Genomic DNA, 25225 nt, shown 5'->3' on the forward strand with positions numbered 1-25225 from the left:
ACATAACATTTCGATTTGACACATGTTCACATTTTTGACCTCTTTGACGACTTTGTCTCCGATGACCTTTATCTGAATATATGTTTATGATCGTTTATCACGTTGGACACGGTAAAATTCTTCACGTACAACATATAGATGGCTTGAGACCAAAGGTAGTACAAGTAACGCCTTGCGTCCAGTTGTTGACCACTTACAAATATTTCTCAATGCGTTATTTCACAGGAGCCACCTTACTTTGCATTCAATTTGTTATATAAAGGCATTATCTGGGTCAGTTGCCAATCTTGCTACTAATAAGTCTGACGTAGTTTTGGATGTTTTAAACATTGCGGAGAAAAGATTTGCGAAGCCTTCGACAGCTTTGTCTCAACGAACATTACTTTGAATGTACATGTATGTACAAAATGTAAAGGTAGTATCTGGGTCAGGTGCCAATCTTGCTACATATTAGTCTGAAGTAGTTTTTGATGTTTGGGAAGAAACAATTTGCGAAGTCTTCGACAGCTTCGTCTCAAAGAACGTTGACCAGAATGTACAAAATGTTTGAATCTTTGAATCAGTATGATAGCTGACTAGAAATGCTGCAAGCATACATGTACTATGGTTCGATATATATAGCTTGATAACATAGAAAAATGTGTTCTGATGTTTTTAATAGATTTTTAATCATTATCAAAATATGCATGTCATTCTCAATATGGCGGTTTGTAATCTGCGTCTAATGGCGTCATACATTAGTCTGCAGGAATTGCTCATGTTTTTATTTTGGATTTTTTAAAACTGATTTTTAGGCCATTACAATGGCCTACCAAATGGATGCCGTGTGCAATTTGGAGGTTAAAAATGAACATGCCTTCATTTTTGTTTTATCTCTCTTTTACATGTGGTTGACATGAAACGTAATTGCAAACCCACACACGCACGCACACGTACATTCATTCACAGACACACACACTGGCTGATGAGTCAGTTTTCTTGAATATTCCATCCATTTATTCATATACATACCCTTTTCATTGTCTTTATTTCAAGCAAAGGTAATGAACAAGACACTTATACCAAGAAAGAAAGCAAGCATACATTTAATAAACAGAACAGCCACCAAGTTCTCACAACAGTTTGAAGGCAAGTTCAGTTACTCTGCAACAACATCAAGTATACAGTAACATCTAATGACAATGGTTGTACCATAGCAGCTATCTTGACATTACTCAGCAGCAAGTGTGTACATTTCCAGCTGTTTTTAATGACCGTTAACGTCCATTTTGTAGCTTTCCACAGAAACACACGTTTGTACACAATCATGCTCATCAAAGACAACAGTAGCTGACATGGAAATCTTCAATAGTAACATTTTTTCTTTTTCATCATGACACATCTTCATTGCATCTGATATATCTCACCTATTTAGCACACATCTTAAGATAGATAACAACAATGAGCATGTATTGCTTTATTTATAACACTGTGAATTGATCATGGAAACCATCTCTATAGAGATGCTATATATATTGCTAAAGGAATATCAGCATCTTATTGCAACATTTCAATTCCACTCAAAGCTTCAACTCAATTTTCTCATCTGTAAATTGTAATACAGAGGTATAATAGAGTTGTGGACATCATTGCTTTCACAGGTACCTGTGTGTATGTATCATTATACATCAATATAAATCCATAAAAAGACATGTGCAGAGAAGGATTTTCATAATACAACTATGTTTTAGTTGGTAGGATAGAAGTTATCATACTTTCAACAACTTGTGGAATCTTCAGAGACAGAAAAAATAAAAAGAGATGGATTCTAAACACATGGTTTAGTATTTTGATGGAGTATTCAAAAGCAATAAAATTGCATTTGTGTTTGTCATTTATTTAAGTTTGCAGTAGCTAAACAAATCTTGTCATATAATTTTCCAAACAAACTTTAATTTAGTTATATATTAGAAGCTGGCAATTGTGCATATCTAAAAGTCATGTTGAATAACCAACATCACTGTTGATATTCCATTTAAGAGATATGACAAAGGAAGTGGATATCCTGAAATGTATGCCAAGCATTATTTTTTTCAATTTTCAAAATAACATTTTCTACATTTTGCACAGTCATGGGCAAAATACAACAAATTTTAACACTTGTTGAGGTTATAACCTTATCTCCTACCATCAATGCAAATATGCACTTCTTGATTAGAAACAAAGAATGAAGATAAACTTTACACATAGTCATCCTAATTCTTCAGGGAACCAATCCAGGTATTATGTAGTAGGCAGCTGTCAAGTACTAAGGGCTAAAAGTGACAGTAACATTTCATCAACTTGTATTAAGGTTCAAGAGGGGACGTTTTTTTCTGATTGTCATATTTTATGTGTGCAAAGGTATATTCCATTCAATTTAAAAAAAAAACATGTACTTGGATGGACTTGTGGAACAGTTAACATACCTACAGTAACATCCACCCAACTTATCCTAAGTTGTTAGTATAGCAGCCTAAACTGTTTTATCAAGTAGTGAATTCAGTGACACAAATAAACAGCACAAATTATCTCAGATGGTACAGGACCATCCAGTGACCTATCCTACATAAATTTGATATAATTATATATCAACATACCTCTTCAGTGTTTTCCAAACACCTTAAACAAGGTAAGAATGTCTTTAAGTTAACCAATATGCCCAATGTTTTGCACCACTTAAACAAAGCATAAAATTACAACTTGCATATTACATTTACCTATTCTCATTACTGATAACACAAGCCTTATTTAAATAAAAAAATTCTCAAATCATATGGCATAGCTAATAGTAACCTATCACAGAATCTTTTTTATAGAACTGCCTGACAAATACTTTCATGACAATGTGATGAAGATTTTTTATACTTGAGGAAAGCTACTCCTATAATAATATCTATACAATGGGAACCAATAAAATTAAATCAAATTAAATCAAACTAAATTACTAAATGGCAATGCCATCTCTCATCTGGTCATTTTTCTATCAGGTATCTACTTTCAGTGCAAATTTTAAAAACAGCCTCACAGCAGAGCATTTATTGGACAAAAGTGACACAGAATTGTTAGTTTATGTGTTCCCTGTACCTGATAATGTTAGATATATGACACAACATCTACATTGCCAACACTGCCATTGTCACTTGCCATGAGAAATGGTGCAAGTTTGATGCAGTGGACTGATGTTCTACTGAGGTGCTCAGAACGGCTGATGTTCCTATTTCGGTGCGCTGAACTTGTCCATGGCTTCCTTCAGTTTTCCCAGGACGTGCTATGGATAAAAGAAGTACAATCATGTAAAATAAGATGTGCAACATGCTCATGTAAGCACTGTCTATAAGAAAAAGAGCATTAAAAAGCACAACATCTTTCTGTATAACAAATTGCTACAAGTTGTTAGTAAACACTTGCTGGTAGCGTACTTAGATGTTAATGAACACTGTTATCAGTCAAATCAGAATTTCTATGGCTTGAAAAGGAGACAGTACAAACTAAGAACATGTAAGTTTGGTACCCAATCCTTATGATTAAAATGTCTAATTAAAAATAAATTGTGCATAGACCAAAAAAGTACTTAGTCTACTGTTCCATGCCATATCAGTAATACAAATGTAAGTAAATATTAATCTTAAACTTGGAGCAACTACAAAACTGATCAGTCTACTCCAAAATTTCAAATATTCTTGTCTGTTGGGGTTAGACAACAGAAAAAAGGTTAATTTCATAACACATATCCAGTGTACCGGTACAAAACCATTTTTTTTTGTTCCACCAATCCAGAAAAAATGGACCTGAAAATAATCAGTGGACTGGATGTTGGACCGATTAGAAAATTAACAGATTATACCGGCAGGCGTTCACATGTTTTGTCAGATACTTCACCAAACAAAATTCATTGTAGCAAAATGGATAATTAAGTCCAGGTTCAGGTCCAGATCCTGTACCTGAATTTTCTGTACCGGTACCCACCCCTAACATATACCATAGTACAAACTGTATATGGTATTGAAGTTAGACATAATAAGAACACTATTATACAGGAACACAAAATCATGCCTCTAGTATTCCAACATCAATGGAGAAAACAATAATTCCATGAGTTCCACACGAGTGTTAGTTGTCTTTCCAGACTACAGAACTAGAGGGAGCTGTGTGAACTCTACAAGACAAGGGGAGGAGGGTTTACCCTGGCATCAGGCTCCCCGGGTGGGCGCTGTTTCAGAGGGAACACAATCACAGGGATTTCAACATGTGCAGCTAAACAGGACAATTCTCCACAAAACACCTTAGAATATTGCACTTGCTCAGGACATCATTATTCATAAACCAGTAGCCATTTTCCTTGTGGTGAAATGTTACAGTACAAGTCAATCACTGAAATTTGGAATTTATGTGTATGATGACTTGTGGCAGGAAGACACACTCTATAGTGAAAATTTTTTAACCTTTTCACTATGGAATTTACCAACACAGATGAGCTTTCATTTGGAAGACGCAGTCTGCTTTCAAATTGACTGTACCAATCAATAAATCACTAAATAACTAGCCATGTGTAGACTATATTCAACAGAAAGACCTGATCACTTTGAAAACGATAATTTGTGATATGCAAACAACTTTAAATCTAATGTGATACAAACATTTCTATACTGATATCTAAGTCATCAAAGCTTTTAGCTGACCAAATCAGACCAATTTAGGTTCCGGGTCGGAGTTCAAATCTGACCGGAGTTGGCGGAAGGGTGGTGTAATAGGCCGGAAGTGCACTGTTGTCTCCCTAACTTTTGCTCCCTATGGCTTGGTGATCGTTATAGCTGAGCATAGATTTGTCGTATTTTCTGAAAAGCCCGTGGGTTGTATTGTTTTTGTGCGAGGAGTAGTTGGTCGGCCAGCGAAACCATTTTTGTATTAGTCCGCTGCAACGGTGATGCGGTTTTTTCGCCTGATGACCCAAATAGCGGCGTTTTTCATGCGATTTCGAAGAAATGACGTCATCGGAGATTGCAAAAAAGTTATCACATGGAATTTTTTTATTTTCAATTTACACAAACATGAAGAATTTAGCTTCTCTACCACGTAGGCCGTTATCCTGGGAAAATTCATTTTTTCCAAGCAGTTTCGATCAAAAAAGTGTTAAAAAATTATAGTTTTCGGGTCCAAAATTAAAATTTTACTACATATCTAACCAAAATAAAGAGGCAACAGACGGTACCAATAGGTTTGTCGGAAAGAGACAGTAAACGTCTTTCCGCCATATTGATTAAGTTTCGCGTCCTACGTTTACTAGCGGAACTGTAGCCCTTCGACCTGAGGCTGCCCGCCAACCTCCGAAATCGTAAAAGAAACTCCGGTCCGATACCTGAAGATCAGGTAAAGGGTGAATCCTATTTATCCCAAGTATACAAAACAATGAATCATTTGCATACTCAGAAATCATTTGCATACTCAGGACAATAGTTGCATTGTTGAAGAAGTAAAGAAAACTCCCACCTGTGCAAATTTCTTGTCTGTAAAGTTGATGATCTTCCCAGCAGTGGGGCTCTTGAGGAAGGCTGGTTTCTTTACAAGCTGTCTGCCCTCCTGCACAAGACAATGGGGCGATAAATGGTCATGATGTGCAGTCATAAAAATGGAATCTTCTATCTAGTTTAAAACATTTATTCCAAACAACCAGCAGCATGAAAACACAACTGATATCACTCAACTATTAGTAGCATCTTCTGGCATGTTAGTAACAATAATAGGCCTACAGAATAACCATACTTTTTTTTATCCAGGACCACCACTTGCATTACACAATAAAAAGGAACTTGACCAAACACAATTATAGCAAGTAGTGACCCTGGTCTATTGGTCTAGTATTGAATGGTATGGCTTTTGTTGCCAGCTGTCAGCCAATCAGGTACTATCCCAACTGTTGTTGGAAGAGAAACTGTCATCCAATCATGTCACTGTTTACTGTCCAGAGGCAATATGATTGGCTGCAGCTATAGCCCTCTAGAGTCTTGTATAGGTCTAATAGCTTAAACAACTTCAAAAATATCTACTTAAAACTTCTAAGCAGTCCAACAGTGCAAACATGCAACTAACCCCTCACTAGAAGTGTCAGGGTAACTTTGAATGATAGTTTTGTTGGACTTCCTATATGCAGTGTCATGCAAAATGGCCTTCTACAGCTAACATGTGTACTAATGTGCTGCTGGAACAAGAGGGTTGTAACAGTTGTGTATTGTGTAGGCAATGATTTTACCTTCTTCTTTTTCTGTCCATTGGGCCACACAGGGATAGAATGGGGGAACACACAGGAAAGACATGGGAGTTATGTATAACAGCATAGACTTCATAGGAGCTTTGATAGGAACACTACATCATCAACATGTACAGTGTGGGTTCATATCATCAAATTCAGCTGGGTGCAAGAAATGTCACCTCGCCATAATTTGATGCTAATGAATCCCACAAAATGTACATGTTCTAAAACCATCCATTCAAACAGATAAACGACAACCAAGCTTTACAGTATACAGAGAGACCAGAGTTCAACTTCTGTCAAGTATGGGACTTATAATATAAAAACCTCAAATTCTCAAATGATTTTACAATGTAAGCTAGATGAGATAATCTAACATAATTGAGACATAGAGGGGTTGAAGTACAAAAGTACATTAACAAGGTGCATAGAAATTACAAACATGAAGTTCAAGAAAAATATTTCTCAATCCCATTAGTCTTTTATAGGGCCAATTGAAAACTGAAGACTCTACAAGTTTCGTAACAATTTTGGTTCAGATACCATTGGACAAACTCCATGTATCTAAGCAGGCTGACTTTGGGCATGGATTCTCAGATACAGTGACATCATCAATATGTGTGCACCCAAATCATCATGCAACAGCTGATGCAGTGTAAAATGTATTCATTTGATGGCAATAAATGTTCATTTTTCCCTCTTGGAGTTCTTTAACCTTCTCCCTGCTTCCTATCCCTGCCACCAATACAAAGTTGATGCCAAGGTGATACTTTTGCAAGGAGAAAGTTAAACAAGGATAGACAAGTACACCCATGCAAAGACCACAGCACATGGACAGAACAACAGACAGACACAGAGAGAGGTTTATGGTGACCTGTGACCTCTCACCTCTTCCTCCGCAGTTTCCTACATTATGCATGTTAAGTGGGAGGGAAGCGATGCATACATTAAATCTACTTTGAAAGCAGTATGGACTTGTAACGTGTGGTGCCAAGGTGCAAATGTATTGAAAGAAGCAAAACATTGTTGAATTATGAAACCAAATTTTAGGGCAATACTTGAACAGTAATCCATCACAATGCAAGGATTGCATGTAGTAATAATGACCTGAGATGTATGTAAACTCTGTCACAGTTTTCTTGCAGAAAATGATGCATTGGATGGGTTTATACAAGCAGAGAAGTTATACTTTCTTAATTATATCATAATGGTAGACATGCAATTCTATATATAGCATCGGTGAAATGAATAATGCCATCAATGCTGGAACATTGGAGGGAAAATCACTATTCTCTTTACATTATGTTGATTGCAAACGGACATACACACAAACACACACACACACATACACACACACATGCACACGTGCATGTGCACACACACAGACAGACACACATACATGGCTACAAACGTGCACACACATGGAAACAAATGCACACACACATACAGACAGTGATACACACACAGCGATAGACACACAAACACATGGACCTGCAAACACATACAGACACTAATGCATATGCACATACACTCACACATACACTAACTCTAGAACAGACACACACACACAAAACTCAACAGAATTGCACACTTTGACACACACACAAACATGGGCACACACACAGCAACACTAACCTACCCAGGTGTTTAGGCTGTACCCACCTTGGCAAGGATCTTAATGCCCTTCTCTACCAGGCTAGGAGGCTCCCTGAACTCATCAAACCTGTAGGCCCAGTCGCTGTCCCAGTGGCCAAAGATGTCCCCCTTGCTGCAGTACACTACTCGCCTGCCAGGGGGTGAATATGTGTTACCAATGGGTACATGTATGTCATTTAATGTCATACTAATTTTCATTAGGCCATGGCAAGTTATTGTGCGCATTGATGTCATCCATAAAATTTACTTGCTGTGGCCTTAGTAACAGCTCCACCTCTGAGGGGTTGCCAAAACATGCATTGATTTTTAAGCACCAATGAAGTCCTATATAAGTCGTATATTCTGCAAGCGTAATTGGGAGTTACCATAATGAAGACTACAGTAATACACAGCTGTGAATGGTATGAAGCCAGGTTTTAAAACTGTGATTGTTACAACTTACTGATTGGTGATAAGGAACACCTCCTTGGCATCTGTTGACAGTACAGCATGGAAGTGATAGGTGTCTGTGGCTGCATACTTCCCCTTGGCCACATCCTGTAAGTACAGAAATTTTTACAAGAAAGGGTCATGGCAGATACATATTGTGTGGTCTAAAAAAACAACACCCTTCCACAATTTAAAGCTGTGGTCGTATCTATCACATTATTCTTACATTTCAGAAAGACTATGTACAACTAACTTACAGTTAACTTCTTTGTAAGTTTGCATCATTGTAACTGTCTGAAATCTACCTGTAGGACTTGGTTGCCCGAGGCCTCTCTCATGGCATATGGTCGGATGATACCATCTTCATAGATAAGTCGAGGGGGGCGCAGGCGCTGTACCTCCTCCCCAACCTCTGCAGCTCTGTAAGTATACAAACAAAATCTACCCACGGCCAAAAACATGGTCTAGTCCAAAGCATATTCAAGCTTAAGTTGCAGTAAAAATGTGTTTGTAGTACATTTGAACAGAATTAACAACATGGCAATAGAGTTTTGAATAAGACAATGTAAGGATGGTTGCCATCGGTTGTAATGTGCTATGTTTCCAATAAGAAGTGTTGCATTGTGTTATTTGGCCAAGATTCCAAAGGAACTCCTCCTCTCATTGGCTTAATCTTCATTTTATCAATCTTGACTCAAGATTCTTGGAGGGATAAGTCTTTGCCAACAAACCCCACAAGAAAGCAACACTTATTGCCCAGAAGAGCAAGGGTTGGCTAATCTCAACTGCTTTACAGAGAATTCTTCATAATAGTCTTGTAAAAGCCAAGTTACCTCTTGACAGTGTTGAAGGTGCTACTGGCAAAGTCAATGACTCCTCCGGTTGGTCGTGCCACCACTCCCACAAGTCCCTTGCCCATTCCCTTGAAGAATCCCCCAACTCCTTCTTTCTTGGCACCTGCAAAGTTGAGGCAATTTAAGTCTTACAATACAGTATAGCATGACTGGTAAGTAAAAATATGGGGATTGCTACCAGAATGCTATATTTACACCCCATATTCAATAGAAAGCTCTGATCTCTACCATCAAGAAGCTTACATTTTCAGGGACTTAAGTGTACTTGAATATAAATGATAGTCAAAGAAAAGTTCAATAGATATGCACATTGGCAATGTATTCATGTGTATCTTATATTCCATATATTCCATATATTCAATGGTTTAATAGTCCTACATAATAAATGACTGACAGAGGTATATGCTGTTGAAATTCTTTTTCTTGTTAGAGAAAATGTCTTACCCTCCACAGGTTTGGTGACTACCCCTGTGACTCCTTCAACAAAGCCCTAGAATGACAAAACAATGTTAGAGTTCATACAGACATTGTTTTCTCTATTAGAGGGTTTAATTAATTCAAGTAAGAAATAGATAATTCATTAGTTTGTTTCCAGGTTTGAATGGGTGCATGCTAGGTTGGGAATGTAAACTGGAAGAAAAAACATGATTAGAATAAAAAAGACAATGTCCAAAATGTCGTGTGACCTGAAGAAAAAAACAAAAGGCATTTACATGCCACATGCTTGAAATGCAGCCATGGAAATTGGTTAGAAAGCTGTGAAAGAAGCTGATATGCTGTTAGTGGTTCATCTTAGTACCTAGATGAGTAAAGATGAACTGTACATATCATGTGAACTGCCTATTACAAGACTCAACATATAAGGTATGTTTGAAGCTAGTAACAAGAATGATAAGGCATGACATGTGCATGTGTACCTTACCTTCTGAACCTACAGAAAGGCACAGCAAATGCATGTGACAAGATGGAGAAGCATACAGATTGTACAACCATACAGACACAACAAGGTATGAGCAAACACAAACACCACAATACTTCTGCTTCATACAAAATGGGTCTAATCTTGGCACTGTTGTAAAATTCATTTCCTGAATGTACCATACACCTTAAAACGGAATATTGCTCTGCACAACTTGTATATGAAAAAGCATGGAAGAAGCAGTAACTGTAAGTTATACATACTTAAGTCGAGGGCAAAATCATTGTAGATGTACACTGTTCACTTGTGCATATAGAATATTTCAATCCTAATATTTGCATGAATGGTAAATCTCTATTCGTAAGGTCAAGGTGCATACATTTTGATTTCTCTTATCCTTGAGATGTACACTCTAATCAGGGCTCGAAATACCTCCTGCATATGCAGGTTAGTGCAGGTAAAATTGGAGCTGTGCAGGTATTTCTGGTATCTACCTGCACCTAACCTGCACTGGTCCATGTACTCGGTTTTAAACATAAATGTCCTATGGTGTAGGTGCATATAGATTGTTATCAGCTGCATTGACTGTTACCACTTACTAAGTATAAATTAAAGAAAAAATAGCAATAGTTTTTGAAGTTTTAGTATGATCTATACTTCCTAAATTCAGAGTTGTGCAGGTAAAATTTGTCTGGCGCAAGTAAATTTCAACATTACCTGCACCAGTGCAGGTTTGCTGAAAAAAGTACTTCAAGCCTTGCTAATGAAAGCCTTACCATGAGCAGCCCCTTCCCTCCTCGTGCCAGGCCCTCCTGTACTGACTGTGGCTGTTTGCTCATCTGCTGTAGTCTCTTCTGTTGGTAGTCATCATCCATGGTTAGGGCAGCCAGACCCTTCCCCACTGTACCTGTGATCCTGGACACTGCACCAGCAGTGCCACCTGGTAAACAACAAACAACAACAAGTCAACAATCTGCCAGACCCTTCCCTATAGTCCCTGACATGTGATCCTGGGCACGGCACCAGCAGTGACACCTGGTAAACAACAACAGTAAACAACAACAATTAACAAGTCAACAACCTGCCAGACCCTTATTTATGGTTTCTGTGATTCTAGACACAGCACTGGCAGTACTGACACAAAACAACATTCTGCTATAATACCCTTCTATTCTGCCCCTACCATACATTTCAAGCATGTAAGTAAAATAAGGTCATGTTTGTAAGATGTAGGATCTAGCAAAGAGAGACAGTGAGCAAATTTCTGAGTTGTCCCTGTCCATGGTGCTGACCTTTAAATTGTTATACATGCTGGACTTTCCACTACATTCAGTATTGTCTTTGTTATCGTTTAAGTCTTCCTTGTAATGCATTTGTTTAATCAAAGACCACAAATGAAGACAATGGAATAACATGCTTTCTTACCAATGGCATGACCGACCAAGCTGCGCACTCCGAGGGCCAGGCCTTCTGCAAATTCTTCAGGACCTTGAATTGCTCCCTGGGATAAAAGGCAGCAAAAGATCAGTTGGTACATTCTTTTGGTGGATAACATTCATGTAAGCTTATTTTTCATCACCCAATCATGTCATCAGATTTGAATATGTGGGAGTTTATCCAAACAAGACAGTCATTACTTTTGAAGGGAAATCACTATTCAAGAAAAAAAAATTGATCCAACACTAAAAGTATATGTGCATAAAATACCTGGTAAGGCTCATAGAAGAGATCCCCTACCCCTTCAGTCAGGCCCCTGATGAGGCCAAAGGGGTTTCCAAGGACATCAAGGCCCAGTACTAACACATACATTTGCTTGATTGCCTGAAAAGTTAAAGCAAGGATTATCAGTAGAGTCTGTGATGTACAGTGCAACTACGACAGTGGCAACAACAACAATGATCAGTAGCTTAGAAAAGCTCTATCAGACAGACGATGCTCACCTGCGAAGAGTAGTGTTTGACAATGACTCCAGTCAGCTGACTCTGGCTGTAGAAAGCATTTCTGCGTTCGAAGAAGGCTAGCCTGGAATAGAACAAAATAGTCAATCAATCAATCAACAAGTCAATCAATCTATCCGTCAATCAAAATCCTTACCTTATCTGTTTTAGATCAAGTATTGTACTTTGATATACCGGTAAAGCTGTTCAGGGGTAAAACATTAAACCCCAGAACAGGATCAAAACAGAAATTTTGATCACAATTCTATCTACTAGATTGTATTCAGTATGCCAATGGCTCCACCACTAAGGTTTTTTATGTCCTAAAATCCTTTTGATAAGGTACCTATCTTTTTCAAACACCTCAGAGGTGGAGGCATTTTACTCACTTGAACACAACATCCTGTATTTCTGTCAGTGTAACTCCCACACTCTGTAGCAGTAGGTTCAGAGCCTTGAAGTGGATCCCAGGAGCCGGAGCCTTCTTCTTCTCTTCTTCATCTGTCTTCTCTGCTTTGTCATCACCCCCTCCGTGTAGCGAGAAACTCAAATGGACCTATATAAAGATGCCACACTTCCTTTTACTAATTCAAAATAATTGCCCTTAAATTGCTCTTGTAGATTACAAATGTACAAAATATACATGGAAGTTACATTTTTGCACTGTGCTAATTTTCTCTGAATAAGTTTGATTGGGCAAATTCCCTTTTCATCATATGTATGAATTAATATAGAGTGACATGTATTTCATGTATGTACTGAAATAAACCATCATAGTAACTTGACTTCTTGAATCAAAAATCAGTCTCCTAAACCTAAGTATGAAATGTTGGTGGGAATTAATTGAATCTGAGTACTGACCTTGATTGGGCCCAAATGAAGGTCGTCATAGAAATTTTTCTGTTCACCAATGGCACCTTCTACCATCATGGCCATCAGGCTGGTTTGGGACACTTTAATGTCTTCTTGGAAGTACTCCAACTGGAGGAGGATGGACAGATGATACATGAGTGGAAAAATGGTAAATCATTTACAATATGTGTGTGTCACATAATATAATGCTAGTTCACCTTTATCCGAGGGGTAACCTATATACGTTATCTTTGAAAAAGTTGACAGACGGTGGTTTCAAAATGCAATATTTTTCAAAAAAAGAATAGTGATATCCCTAAAAACCCTGTTTTGTAAACAGCTGATATACATGTAGGTTACCCAGTAGATAAAGGTGAACTAGCATTACTGTTTAGAAGGTGGTGAAACACTAGTTCTGGGATTATGACACAAAAATGCAGAGAACCAAAGAAAAAAAGTTTTCCTTGCATGGTCTGTATCTCTATCTGTATCTGTATCACATTCAGTATTACGAGAATAACCACCCTTTGGTGTGATACACCAGCAGGCACGTGGCGTGGCAGCAGTTGGTTATATCAAACTGAACAATACGTAACACTAAGCTTTGCACATAAGCAATATTTAAAGCTATCTAATGGGGTTGCCCCTACATACCTCTTGGTCAGGGTTGTGTTTTTGATCTGTAGTGAAGAGCTGTATAATAGCGGATAGGAAGCCCTGGTCCACACTCACAGCATACTCCTGCATTAGAGCCTTGAAGTATCTACAAGAATAGGAATATGACATGTAACCTGTGAGCATGAAAATGTAGTTTCTGCGCTATTGATATAATTAGGGACTAAATATTCAGCAACAAGTACAGATGAACACAGAGAGCTGTGATAAAAACTTGCATCTGGGTATAGACCTATCTATAGACAGTCTCTTTATAGACGGTTCCAAATTTGCAATCTAACAACAAACTACAATGTACTTGAACTGGCGTGGTCTTCATCCAACTTACTTGATCTGTCTGACATGGCTGTGTTCTTCTTGTCTCATCACCAAACTCAGCTCAGTAAAGGGTTTAGGAGCTGTGGATGAAAGTATTCATTATTACTACCTAAAAGCACATCTAATTTTTACAAACTTCAATGAAAAAGCAGATACCAAAAGCCAAAGAAAATAAGTGTAGCATGTAAAAAACATCTTTTAAACACATTCCTTGCCTAACTTACCACTGTCCAGGGCGACTGACTTGGGCGGAGCTATGGGGTACAGGACACAGGGGAACACACAGGCAGGCAGCTGGTTGTCAATCTGGAAATAGATTATAGACATTTAGGTAAAACCTGAATGTCTTCAGAATTAATCACTTGTCCAATGAGCCAACACTTACACACATATCCACACAGCTCCAGCAGGCCTATGTTTTCCGTTGATTAACAGAACTTTGCTGTGTGTGATGGAAAAATTTTAAAAACTAAATCCAGAGAGGACGTGAGATTCCACAGGAAACAAATGACATTGTGTGCTAATGGAAAATGTTGGCCGTGCCTGTAAGGCTGACAGATTTTGATAAATTTCAGCAAAATCATTGGGTAAAATAGGAAATAAACATGGTCTAAAATAGGAAATAAACATGGTCAATGAGTATACTGACCTGTAGCCTGTTGACCTTGAAATGCAGAGCTTGTTGATGACAGGACATCTTGACCTGTGCCCAGATACCCGGCTCAAACATACGTCGGACGTTCCTCTTGTTGGGTTTGTACATCCGCATCTCAGATACATCCACCTGGAGACCAAAGGTGAAAACAGAGCCTTTAAAACCTCGATGTTTCTTCTCACACTATTTGTTGGTGTTCTTCTCACACCATTTGTTGGTGTTCTTCTCACACCATTTGTTGGTGTTCTTCTCACACCATTTGTTGGTGTTCTTCTCACACCATTTCTTGTATAGTGTGGCATCTATCTTCAATTCAGCCATCAGGCCACATAGCCATGCAGGCACAGATACTACAGCAAGAGGTTAGTCCACTGGTAGTGGTGTATGTTTAACTACCATCCTATTTCTCATGATCAGAAGTGCTAAGTGCTAAGCAGAGAAGCAGTATGTGTTCGGTATGACTTGCTCAGGGAATCAAACCAGCAGCCTACCTCATACAAACGGATCACTCTACCCACTAGGCTGTTGTTGCAAATAAAAGCTAACAAATAAACCAAAACATTGTCCAGCTGCTAAGGTCCTGTGGTTGGTTTTTATCATTCTGAAACCCAGAGTCCAGCTTCAGATGGCTTGTGATTGGTCCTTACCTGAAACCCTGAGTCCAGCTCCTGAGGGTCTGTGATTGGAATGTCGGACAACTCGGACCATTACCAACTCGGCCCAGTCAACTCGGCCCATCTGCCGGGACAACTCGGACCATCCCCCCTGGACAGCTATCTAATTGATTTTTTTTTTCGAAAATGTAATCCCAACACTAGTTTACATGTATATACTCTGAAATGAGAAAAGTGTAGGTTGGATTGATTGGAGAGTGTAATTCATCGAAGTTTTCGGCATTCCAGGCGGCGCACATTAGGTCGTTGACCCCGAAATACGCAGCGTGTGTGGACACGTGGATAGGTGTGAGGCGCTTCTAATAGAGGACAGTAGTAAACTTTATCATTACTTGCTCTTCGGAATAGTTTTAGACAAATAAGATGTGGGTATTGATCAGAGTATGAGTCATTCTTGTTGAAGATTAATTGCTAATTAAGAATTTTTTCAAGCCGACCGTGTCCACTTTGTTTTAATATTGCGGTTTTAATATCACCGGCGCCCGCGGTACATATGATACTAGATCAAAGGACCGCCACTCTGTATGACCATAACTTCTGACGTTCTAGTAGTAGCAGCTGTGGACAATCTTTATAATACTAGTACAAATGTACCAAGAAATGTCAAATTAACTTTTTTTCAAAAGATAAGTAATTTGGTCCGACTGGTACATGGGGGTGGTCCGAGTTGACCAGGGGGGTGGTCCGAGTTGACCAGATTTTCAATGGGCCGAGTTAGTATTGGTCCGAGTTGTCCTGATTCCCTGTGATTGGTCCTTACCTGAAACCCTGAGTCCAGCTGCTGAGGGTCTGTGATTGGTCCTTACCTGAAACCCTGAGTCCAGCTGCTGAGGGCCTCTGATTGGTCCTTACCTGAAACCCTGAGTCCAGCTGCTGAGGGCCTCTGATTGGTCCTTACCTGAAACCCTGAGTCCAGCTGCTGAGGGTCTGTGATTGGTCCTTACCTGAAACCCTGAGTCCAGCTGCTGAGGGTCTGTGATTGGTCCTTACCTGAAACCCTGAGTCCAGCTGCTGAGGGTCTGTGATTGGTCCTTACCTGAAACCCTGAGTCCAGCTGCTGAGGGCCTGTGATTGGTCCTTACCTGAAACCCTGAGTCCAGCTGCTGAGGGCCTGTGATTGGTCCTTACCTGAAACCCTGAGTCCAGCTGCTGAGGGCCTGTGATTGGTCCTTTCCTGAAACCCTGAGTCCAGCTGCTGAGGGCCTGTGATTGGTCCTCACCTGAAACCTGAGTCCAGCTGCTGAGGGCCTGTGATTGGTCCTTACCTGAAACCCAGAGTCCAGCTGCTGAGGGCCTGTGATTGGTTCCCTGCCCATGCTGAGGAGGATCTGGTTCTTGCGGTACGCCTCCTCCAGTAGGTTACACTTCTTCAGCGACAGCGGCTTCCATCTCCGCCGTAGCTTCTCCTCCCAGATCACACCCGAACTAACAATGAACAAAAGCAGGAACACATTGACTCAGTCATAATTGGGACCTAGTGACAAGGAAGAGTTTGATGAAGGCAGCGGAACAATTACAAAAACCCTGGTCAAACAAAGCTTTTATTCAGAAACAGCAACCTAACATTTGCTGCAAAAAAGATAAGATTTCAGATGAAAATGCATGTTTTACCTTGTCTTGTGAAAACAGTTTTAATATTCATAAGTCAATTATGTATGACTGATACAATTCCATATCAAAATGTCCAATCATTGAAAGTCTTACCTGGTGATGCCAATGTAGGATATCTCTGTCTTGGTCTCATTGTTAACTAGTGAGATCCCAAGTCCATGGATGTGCAGATTGATCTCTTGTTCTACTCTCTCCAAGTCAGCCTGGGATGGGCAAAAAAGTAAGGTAGGTGTCATTCAAAGTTTGCTTGCATTCCTTGAAACCATAAACATACTATGATCTGATATAATATAGCATCATGCTAACATTTGACTTTTCCTTCATGTGAGCATGTCTGTCTCACCTCATGAGCCCTGGTGGTGACGGCCAGGTCCTCAGTGAACAGCAGCACCCTCTGGAGGCCATCCAGGAATGACACCCAGTACAGCTTCTGGTCACCTGACAGCTTCACCTCTCCTATTCCATCCTAAAGACAAGACAAACCATGGATCAGAGATACCAGTGAACAAAGTTACCCAAGTTGCGAGCAAAGCACAAGTACACATAGGATGCATCATCATGATTCTTACTTTTGATGTTGACAAAGGCAGGTGATTCTTCTAAGATGTCAGACATTGTCAGTTATTAAAAAGTAATATAGTGAACCTATAATTATGTTCCTCTTAAGGTATTATTGTATGTCAACATGTGCAACACATTTGCAGACTTGTTAATACCTTGAGAACCAAGGGGATGATTTACAAGGTTATCATTAGCATGGTTAATGTTGAAATTACATAGCTGGTAGAATGCTGCAAAAGGACAGTAAATGCTTCATATATTCCAATTCATGGTGTATAACTTAGATGCATTGAAGACTTATTGTCAGTAGTGGTGCAGTTGCAAAATCCCTCGTGATTAATGCAGATGCAGCACTGAACAAACCAGAATAAAAAAAATGCTGTGCTATACTGTGTCATACTGCTGCAGATCAATCCTCAGATTCTGAGAATTTGCTTAGTGGCTTTTCAGCAGAAAGATGTAGCAGCAAGGACACACGGCAGCTAAGGGTAGAATTGCAGTGGTTAGGAAGAGCATGACTAAAGAAGAAAAACAGTAGAAAGAAGGACAAATCAATTGCAAGACAATCTCATTAGATGCTTTCCTAAGCAGCTTCAGCAGTTTGGATAATCTATTCCATTCTATGATAGCTGTACAAACAATACAGAGCCAGCCTTCTGTCTGATCATATATATATTTAGATGATGTATGTATGCTATAAACTTACATAAAATATATAATCCATTTCTTAAAGTATAGAAACGTTACCTTGATCAACTTGTCCTTGCCATTATGTTTCTCGTTGCCGTCTATGTTCCAAAGCAGTTCTTTCTTTCCTGTGGGGTCTGCCCATGTGTACAGGACTGCCTGCTGGGGGGCCAGCACATAGGTCTGCTCTTTCTTCTGCTGACTGAAATATGACAAACAATACAGTATGAGACATTGTTAACATGCAATGTATGGCCGCTAGTGTTTTTCTACTGATCAACACCAAGAACAGGTGGGTTAGCCTTTGTGTGGATGGAATACCAAAGACAGGCATGTCTACCTGTGTGTGGATGGTGTTCAGCATCAGGGATGGACATGTTTGCATGTGTGTGGAAGGTGTTGAGTACCAAGAAGAGGCATTTTAACCTGTGTGTGGATAGTGTTCAGCACCAGAGACAGGCATTTTAACCTGTGTGTGGATAGTGTTCAGCACCAAGGACAAGCATGTTTACTGTGTGTGAATAGTGTTCAGCACCAAGGACAGGTGTGTTTACCAGTGTGTAGACAGGGTGGGGACAGGCATGTTGTACCATGTATTGATGACTGACTTGAAGTTTACACATAATGCTCTCATGTCATCATAGCCACTTTCATACATATCCTACATTTCCTATCCTTATAAATCAATAAACAATATACTACTACCGCATGGAAGCGGGGTGTTATTATACACCACTTTTTTTACAGGGATTACTGTAAAACAGCAAAAACAGTGCCACCCCATGCCATACCTCTGTGCGTAGTGGATGAGGTTGTTTGCTGTGTGGTTGACTATGAGGACAGCAGCCGCCCCTGGGGAGTACCCACTGAAGCTGATGATGTTGGCTGACTCAGAAACCTGGATGTCTACAAAGATTCCTCCTACCTGAAAAATAAACGGTCCAATGTCAAGTTACTATGGACACACCAAAATAACAGACACACTGAAAACAAAGACTGTGTACACTGAGTCAATTACAAATACCAGATTCACCAATGATAGATTAACACCCTTACCTCATTAACAAGTTTGAGAAGTATTCCGTTGTTATCCTGATTGAACTGGAAGTTTTCGGTGGTGTCCTGGCCAGGGGGCGAGGCCGTCAGCTTTGCTCGCAACTTCTGAGACTTGGGCTTCGGCCAGAATGGTGTACACTATACAACGGACAGAATGCTTGTCACATGTCTAATTCCAAACCAATACTTTTGAAACCCATACTTTTCTAAATAGTCATGATTAGTTATGATTATACCACATATAAACTGTTAAGAAACATAAAAAATGTCAGACCTAAATTTACTATAGCACATTGCATAGATGCAAAATACTGTGTTATCCATACATTCAATCACTCACTCACTCACTAACTCACTCACGAATGAACGAACGAACAAACTCACTCATGAACAAACGAACGAACGAACAAACAAACAAACAAACTCACTCACTCACTCACACACGAAGGAACAAACGAACAAACAAACAAAGGAACAAACGAACGACTGTTACCTACCCCTATGTCAGGGATCCCAGGAGAAGTTTCATCAAATAAAGGATACTACTACAACTACATTTGTACTACTATTCCTTCCATCTCTCCCTCCCCAGACCCTACCTTCCCTGCAGGTACATCCAGCCACTCCTGACCCTCCTCCTCCTGCACACTGATGTCAAACTGTGCAGAAACAGGGCACAGTATTGTACTGTTACTCCAGAGCAACAGCACATATATGCATGTATCGTTAGTGCATACAATTGTTACTAGTATTGTTTTTCAAAGGTGTATGATAACAAATAATGCCTATATTGTATACTGTAGAATAATTTTGTCTACATTGCATATTGTGGAACAAAGCCAATCAGATTGTAAGGGCATATCACAAGTCAACATACTATCAATCTAAAATTCTGTCTTGAGCTATACTTTACATTTTCACAAAGGTTTCATAATCTAAGATGGAGGATATAAAGCATAAGGTGTACCTCTGCATGGTTGACCAGTAGATAATGTGGAGTGAAGATGACTTGTTTGGTCAGACTGAAGTTACTTAGCTGGATCTTTACACCAATCTGAGGGAATACATAGGCATAGCAAAATCAATAACAACTCTTGACATAGCTTGCCTTCAAAATTGGATGAAAACAGAGGTGTACAAGGGATTATTCTTTTACATACCATCTGCTTCTACTACCAAATAAAATTGACTAGTAGACATCAACAAAAAATTGAATAAACTTAGAAGTAGACTATGTGAATTCTGCATAAGGTACTAATTTTGGTGAAAAAGATGATGATTCTGCTTTAGTTACCTCGTAGTTGATGTCCGTACCCTTGGCAGCCTTACAGGTGATAGAGCCAGAACTGCCGACTGTATCTACAGAGAACTTGTCGGACCACTCTGACTGGGAGTCCACTCGTAGGAGGGCCTGAAACATACAAGTCAAAGGTACAGCAGCCATCCTCTAATAAAATGAGAGCACACATTGACAATGACTAATAGTACCCTGTGGCTTGCATGCAACTTCCTTGAGGATCCCCATCCACAGCAATGCTCACAACATTTGTTACACTGTCTTGAATACTTCACATTTGTGACTGGTAAGTTTTGATAACAAACTTAGTACTGGGCATACATGTATGCTATTTTGATGCTAGCTTACCTTTTTCTTGGCAAAGAGGCTCTTTGGTTTGAACGAGAACAAGACGACATCTTGTTGGTTGGGAGGATGACTCATGACTGCAGTATCATCAGATGCCTGAAGCAGAAAATACTACACTTCAGTTTCCTTCTGCTGGGTTATTGACTAATTAGGCAAATCAGACATATTGTTAACATAGTGCATTCAGCACAAGGAAATAAACCTGTCCTTGGTGCTGAATAACACAACTACACACTTGCATGTCTAGTAGCCATTAAGTAACTTCTAGTGGACTTTAATTGCATGTAAAGTTGTCAATTATCATACATAACAATATTTTCCTGTAGTTAAACAAAACAATTTCATCTTGTAGACTTAATAGCATCCCACACAATTCATAAATAGCAAGTTATGATGAAGCATTTGTCCCTAATATGCAAATAATTTTCAAGACCTTCTAATGATATATCATTAGAAAGCAGTATAAAGTGCAAAAGGTCTAAGCTTTTGATTGTTATGTTTTAGATAAGCATGACTACCACAAGGACTAGTCTGGAGATGCAGCAAGACAGACATGGACATTTTAGAAAGACACAGACAAAGACAAATGCTCTAATGCCGATGTCGATGAGTTTGACAGAGAAGACTGACCTCTTCAGCAGCAAACTGTCAAGGTTGCGGACAGAAGTGAAGAAATAGACAGACATGCACAACAGTTCAAAGAGCATTAACTGTAGTGCCTATACTATTGTATGACCAACACACATGGACAGTGATTTATTGTAATGTAGAAATGTATCTCTAAATATAAGAAAACACATACTATACATCCAATTTGATCTTAGTAGATTATCTTTACAATTTAGCTTTTTAACCTTCTTGTTTCAATATAAAATCATGTTGATTGAGATACATGTTGTACATTTCTGTGTGAGGATGTGTTTACTACATGATTGCATGAATCCATAGCATGAAAATGACTAACCATCCACAGTAGAAACAAATTAAGCACTATTGAGAATTATTTAACATCCTTTGCATAAGTATCTATGTTTGATTACTTTACACTCAGAGTCTTACTACTGTAATAATTTTGCATGCTTTCTAGGCCCTGAGAAGTTGGCATGTATGGGCTACCTTGTACTGTAAGGTCAGGCCAGTCTTGTTCACCATCCAGTATGGACAAAACACTGACAGGTCCAGGAACCCTTCTGTCTGAGACGCCAGCATGCCCAGGTCCTGACAACATAACATCAAACATCAGTCAATATCTAAACTGTATTACAAGACAACAAATACATCTCTGAAAGTTTCCAGTAATTCATACCAAAGCCTTCATCCAGTATGAATGACCTATGTGAATCAGCAATTGTTGAAGGGTCCATAGGTTTACACCACCCTGACTTTGACCAATAAAAGAAAAGCAATCATCCTCAACTGTGGTAAAGCAGGATGCTTTTTTATCAATGCATGTACATGTATGTAGCATGCAATGCGGTGTTGTTCTTGCCGGGGCACGTTTATGGCCAAACAGACGTCTACACCACACAGACACGACCAGTAGCTGGCGTCATGTGTCCCGAAGTCACTGATAGTGTATTACTTTTTTGTATCAAATATACAATGTTTAAAATGTAGTATGTATTAAGGAATACAAACCAGAGTGTATTTCTGCTGGCCTTCATACCCCTCAAATGTGCAGACAGACAACTCTTGCATGTTGTTACTGATGTTTAACTTTCCAACCCATTCTTTTCCCAGGTAGTTCTTCACCTGCAGGAAAAGTTTAAAACACTTTTAAGTAAGCTTTGAATATCTTACATACAACTCTTACATACATAAATCCTAAATCTGACTGGTTACAAAAGGATCATAGTTTCACATTCATGCAAATAAGTAGAAACACAAATGCAAGGGTAAATTGGACTAGGGACTGTATCTAATGTCCCAAATATGCAAATCCATGCACTAACCTGTATCTCCATGACAGTTTCAGTGGTGCTGTAAGTATAGAGGGGACAGTGAAGCCCCGGCCCTAGCCCCGCCTCCTCAGCTGCACCCTGCATGAATAAACATCATAGATGTCAATCACTATGTGGAACTTGGAAACATTGCCCTGTCTTTGATCGTGGTGATGTTCAAATCATACCTGAAGATTATAATTTTGACTGATGGTCTATTGCTATCTTAAGTAGGCAGTGTTAGCAAAAAAACTCACTTCAAAATCAACTCTTTTCTTCTTTCTTTGATATTCCCAAAATTAGAATGCATGAGCAACTAAACAAATTATACAGACTAGTTGGCATGGCACATGCACAGTGACTGTAGCTTTGTCAAACAGTTAACGTATATTCTTTTGTCATATCAGAGAAATCTTTATTGCCATGCCCTCACTCGTTTTTTAGCTGTATTCACCATACAAACAAAACAGAGTCTGTGCACATAGGACCACTTACCTTTTCACCCTATAGGGACAGCATTGTGGAACAACACACAGACACACAAACACAGATACAGAGGTCACAATGATTGTCACAATACAGAGGACAAAGAGCAATAAAAATCACTAGTAACAGCTGTGCAAGATATTCAAAAGTGAAAAGATGATGATGATGATAAAGGAAAGGCATCAATGTTCCTGATGATGACAATGATGTTGAATAAACAGATGATGATCAATGTTTGTCGATACAAAGTCACAGACAATATTCATCTTCACCTCATGCTCTTCCAAACAAAAACACAAGACAGGTAAATTCTACATGGGTTGAGTTTGAAAATGAATGACAAGGATACATGTATATGTACTGACATATCTTTTCATTGAAACCAACTCAGAAGAATTATACTATGTGCATGTGTTGTATGTATGACTGCTGGAAATGAAAATCTACAGCAAAGAAGACATTGAGAGACCATTACATTCCTTTGACTGTGAAGAAGTTCTAAGACAAGAAAATTATCTCTGAGGGTGTTCTAGAAGAGTAATTGATACCAACACAAACAGACAGATAGATTCTACACTGATGTCTGGTTCTACCTGCATGAGATAGTAGAGTGGGTAAGGCAGTCTGTTGTGTAGGACTGCGGTGGGCCTCAGGTGCAGTACAAAGCAGGGGGCGCTAACAGCCGTCCCTTCCACCCACGATAGGTCATCCTTCACTGCCTCCACCTGAACAGGAATAGCCAACATTTCATCTATTTGTTTCTTTGTTCACCTGTTCATTCATTCGCTAATTGTTTGTTAATTTGTCTGTCCATTTATCAACAAAACTTACTTGTATATGTGGTACAAACATACAAGCAGCAGACATTTCCTTGTCAACATAGTAATGATAGCTACATAGTGTCAAATTACATTCTGTTGATACCAATTTGTCTTCAGTTTAGGTTCCTATTACAAAAATACTGCTGTCATTTGCCAGTTGCTGCACAATAAATATAATGGTTAATGTTCCTTACACTTGTGTAGAAAGTTGGGTTCCCTGGGTTATCAGGCAGACATTGCAGGGTGGACCTGATTTTCTGATGGGAAGTCAGCCCCTCTCTCCAGGGAATACTGGTACTGGATACCTGGTACCTGCAGGGAAAATAAGGGTAGAGGTAAAGGTCCCATAATCATTTTGAGGCTGTAACGGCAGTGGGTTGTTTACTAAGTCTTGTGCATGGTATTGAATAACAGAGCCGATCCTTAGGAGCTGTTGTCCTTCAGAGGAATCATCGTACAAAACATAAGTTTTGGTTTAACACTAAGCTACAATCAAATGTCCTACATGTTATAGTACACAATCACTGCAAAAGATTCACTTCCATAACTGATAATTTCTTTGTACATAAGCAATCCTAATTTCAGCACCAAGGACAGACCCATGAGTATTCTTCCTTGGTTGTAGGTATACTTCTGACAACATAAAGGCTGCCTTACCCCATGCCCATAGGCCTGCAGTAGATTTCACTCCTGTAGGCCACAGTCAAGGGTACGCTGAACTCTGACCTGGGCTGGATCGTACCAAGTGACACCAGTTGATTGGAGTCATCCCTGTACAAGAGCTCCATAGCAACTGGAAAGTCATTGTATACCTGGAAAAGTAACACCCAATCTCACATTTACAACTTGTATTAACTGATTAATGCCTAAAATAATGGTCTTGAAGTGAGAAGAGCACAGGGAGCTATAGTCTTTTTAATACTTCTTTTTAACAGTGGGAAATATTTTGCGTTTGCCGCCAAATGTTGGCTTGCTAGTTTGCATCTTTGGCCATAATCAATTAATCAATTTCACCTGCAATGGTGACCTGAAGGTGATAGTCTTGGACCCATCAGAGGCATTGATCTGACACACGATGGACATCACTGCTTTGTTCTCTGTCAGACTGACATTGTACAGTCTCCTGCCTGCCTTGTAGATAGGGATGTCCTTCAGTTCATCATAGCCCTGAACCTGAGTAC

General features: G+C 39.3%; 1 protein-coding gene across 16 annotated transcripts in view; it reads right to left on the reverse strand.

Moving 5' to 3' along the window:
- Window positions 1–985: 985 nt before the first annotated feature.
- The window catches only part of LOC118412269 (vacuolar protein sorting-associated protein 13C-like), a 65518-nt gene continuing 41278 nt past the window's right edge, over window positions 986–25225 (reverse strand). For 9 of the 16 annotated variants that reach the window (XM_035815016.1, XM_035815012.1, XM_035815018.1 and 6 more), the window contains 39 exons: window positions 25059–25217; window positions 24702–24856; window positions 24239–24356; window positions 23817–23948; window positions 23233–23241; window positions 22750–22836; window positions 22436–22549; window positions 21914–22015; window positions 21428–21442; window positions 20798–20893; window positions 20447–20563; window positions 20120–20206; window positions 19752–19811; window positions 19153–19290; window positions 18888–19021; window positions 18157–18298; window positions 17192–17314; window positions 16942–17051; window positions 16503–16662; window positions 14558–14692; window positions 14133–14214; window positions 13919–13988; window positions 13570–13678; window positions 12925–13044; window positions 12453–12619; window positions 12067–12148; window positions 11834–11947; window positions 11552–11627; window positions 10903–11066; window positions 9652–9697; window positions 9187–9310; window positions 8659–8773; window positions 8367–8461; window positions 7931–8054; window positions 7157–7174; window positions 6269–6280; window positions 5509–5598; window positions 4205–4231; window positions 986–3289 (listed from right to left, as the gene is read on the reverse strand). In XM_035815016.1, the coding sequence (XP_035670909.1) occupies window positions 3236–3289; window positions 4205–4231; window positions 5509–5598; window positions 6269–6280; window positions 7157–7174; window positions 7931–8054; window positions 8367–8461; window positions 8659–8773; window positions 9187–9310; window positions 9652–9697; window positions 10903–11066; window positions 11552–11627; window positions 11834–11947; window positions 12067–12148; window positions 12453–12619; window positions 12925–13044; window positions 13570–13678; window positions 13919–13988; window positions 14133–14214; window positions 14558–14692; window positions 16503–16662; window positions 16942–17051; window positions 17192–17314; window positions 18157–18298; window positions 18888–19021; window positions 19153–19290; window positions 19752–19811; window positions 20120–20206; window positions 20447–20563; window positions 20798–20893; window positions 21428–21442; window positions 21914–22015; window positions 22436–22549; window positions 22750–22836; window positions 23233–23241; window positions 23817–23948; window positions 24239–24356; window positions 24702–24856; window positions 25059–25217 (3882 nt within the window). In that variant the 3' untranslated portion in view covers window positions 986–3235. The remainder of the gene's footprint in view (window positions 3290–4204; window positions 4232–5508; window positions 5599–6268; window positions 6281–7156; window positions 7175–7930; window positions 8055–8366; window positions 8462–8658; window positions 8774–9186; window positions 9311–9651; window positions 9698–10902; window positions 11067–11551; window positions 11628–11833; window positions 11948–12066; window positions 12149–12452; window positions 12620–12924; window positions 13045–13569; window positions 13679–13918; window positions 13989–14132; window positions 14215–14557; window positions 14693–16502; window positions 16663–16941; window positions 17052–17191; window positions 17315–18156; window positions 18299–18887; window positions 19022–19152; window positions 19291–19751; window positions 19812–20119; window positions 20207–20446; window positions 20564–20797; window positions 20894–21427; window positions 21443–21913; window positions 22016–22435; window positions 22550–22749; window positions 22837–23232; window positions 23242–23816; window positions 23949–24238; window positions 24357–24701; window positions 24857–25058; window positions 25218–25225) is intronic. The other 7 variants (XM_035815003.1, XM_035815004.1, XM_035815005.1 and 4 more) reach the window with 7 other exon arrangements.

Source organism: Branchiostoma floridae, chromosome 3 (assembly GCF_000003815.2).
Source record: "Branchiostoma floridae strain S238N-H82 chromosome 3, Bfl_VNyyK, whole genome shotgun sequence".
In the NCBI taxonomy this organism is placed as follows: Eukaryota; Metazoa; Chordata; class Leptocardii; order Amphioxiformes; family Branchiostomatidae; genus Branchiostoma; species Branchiostoma floridae.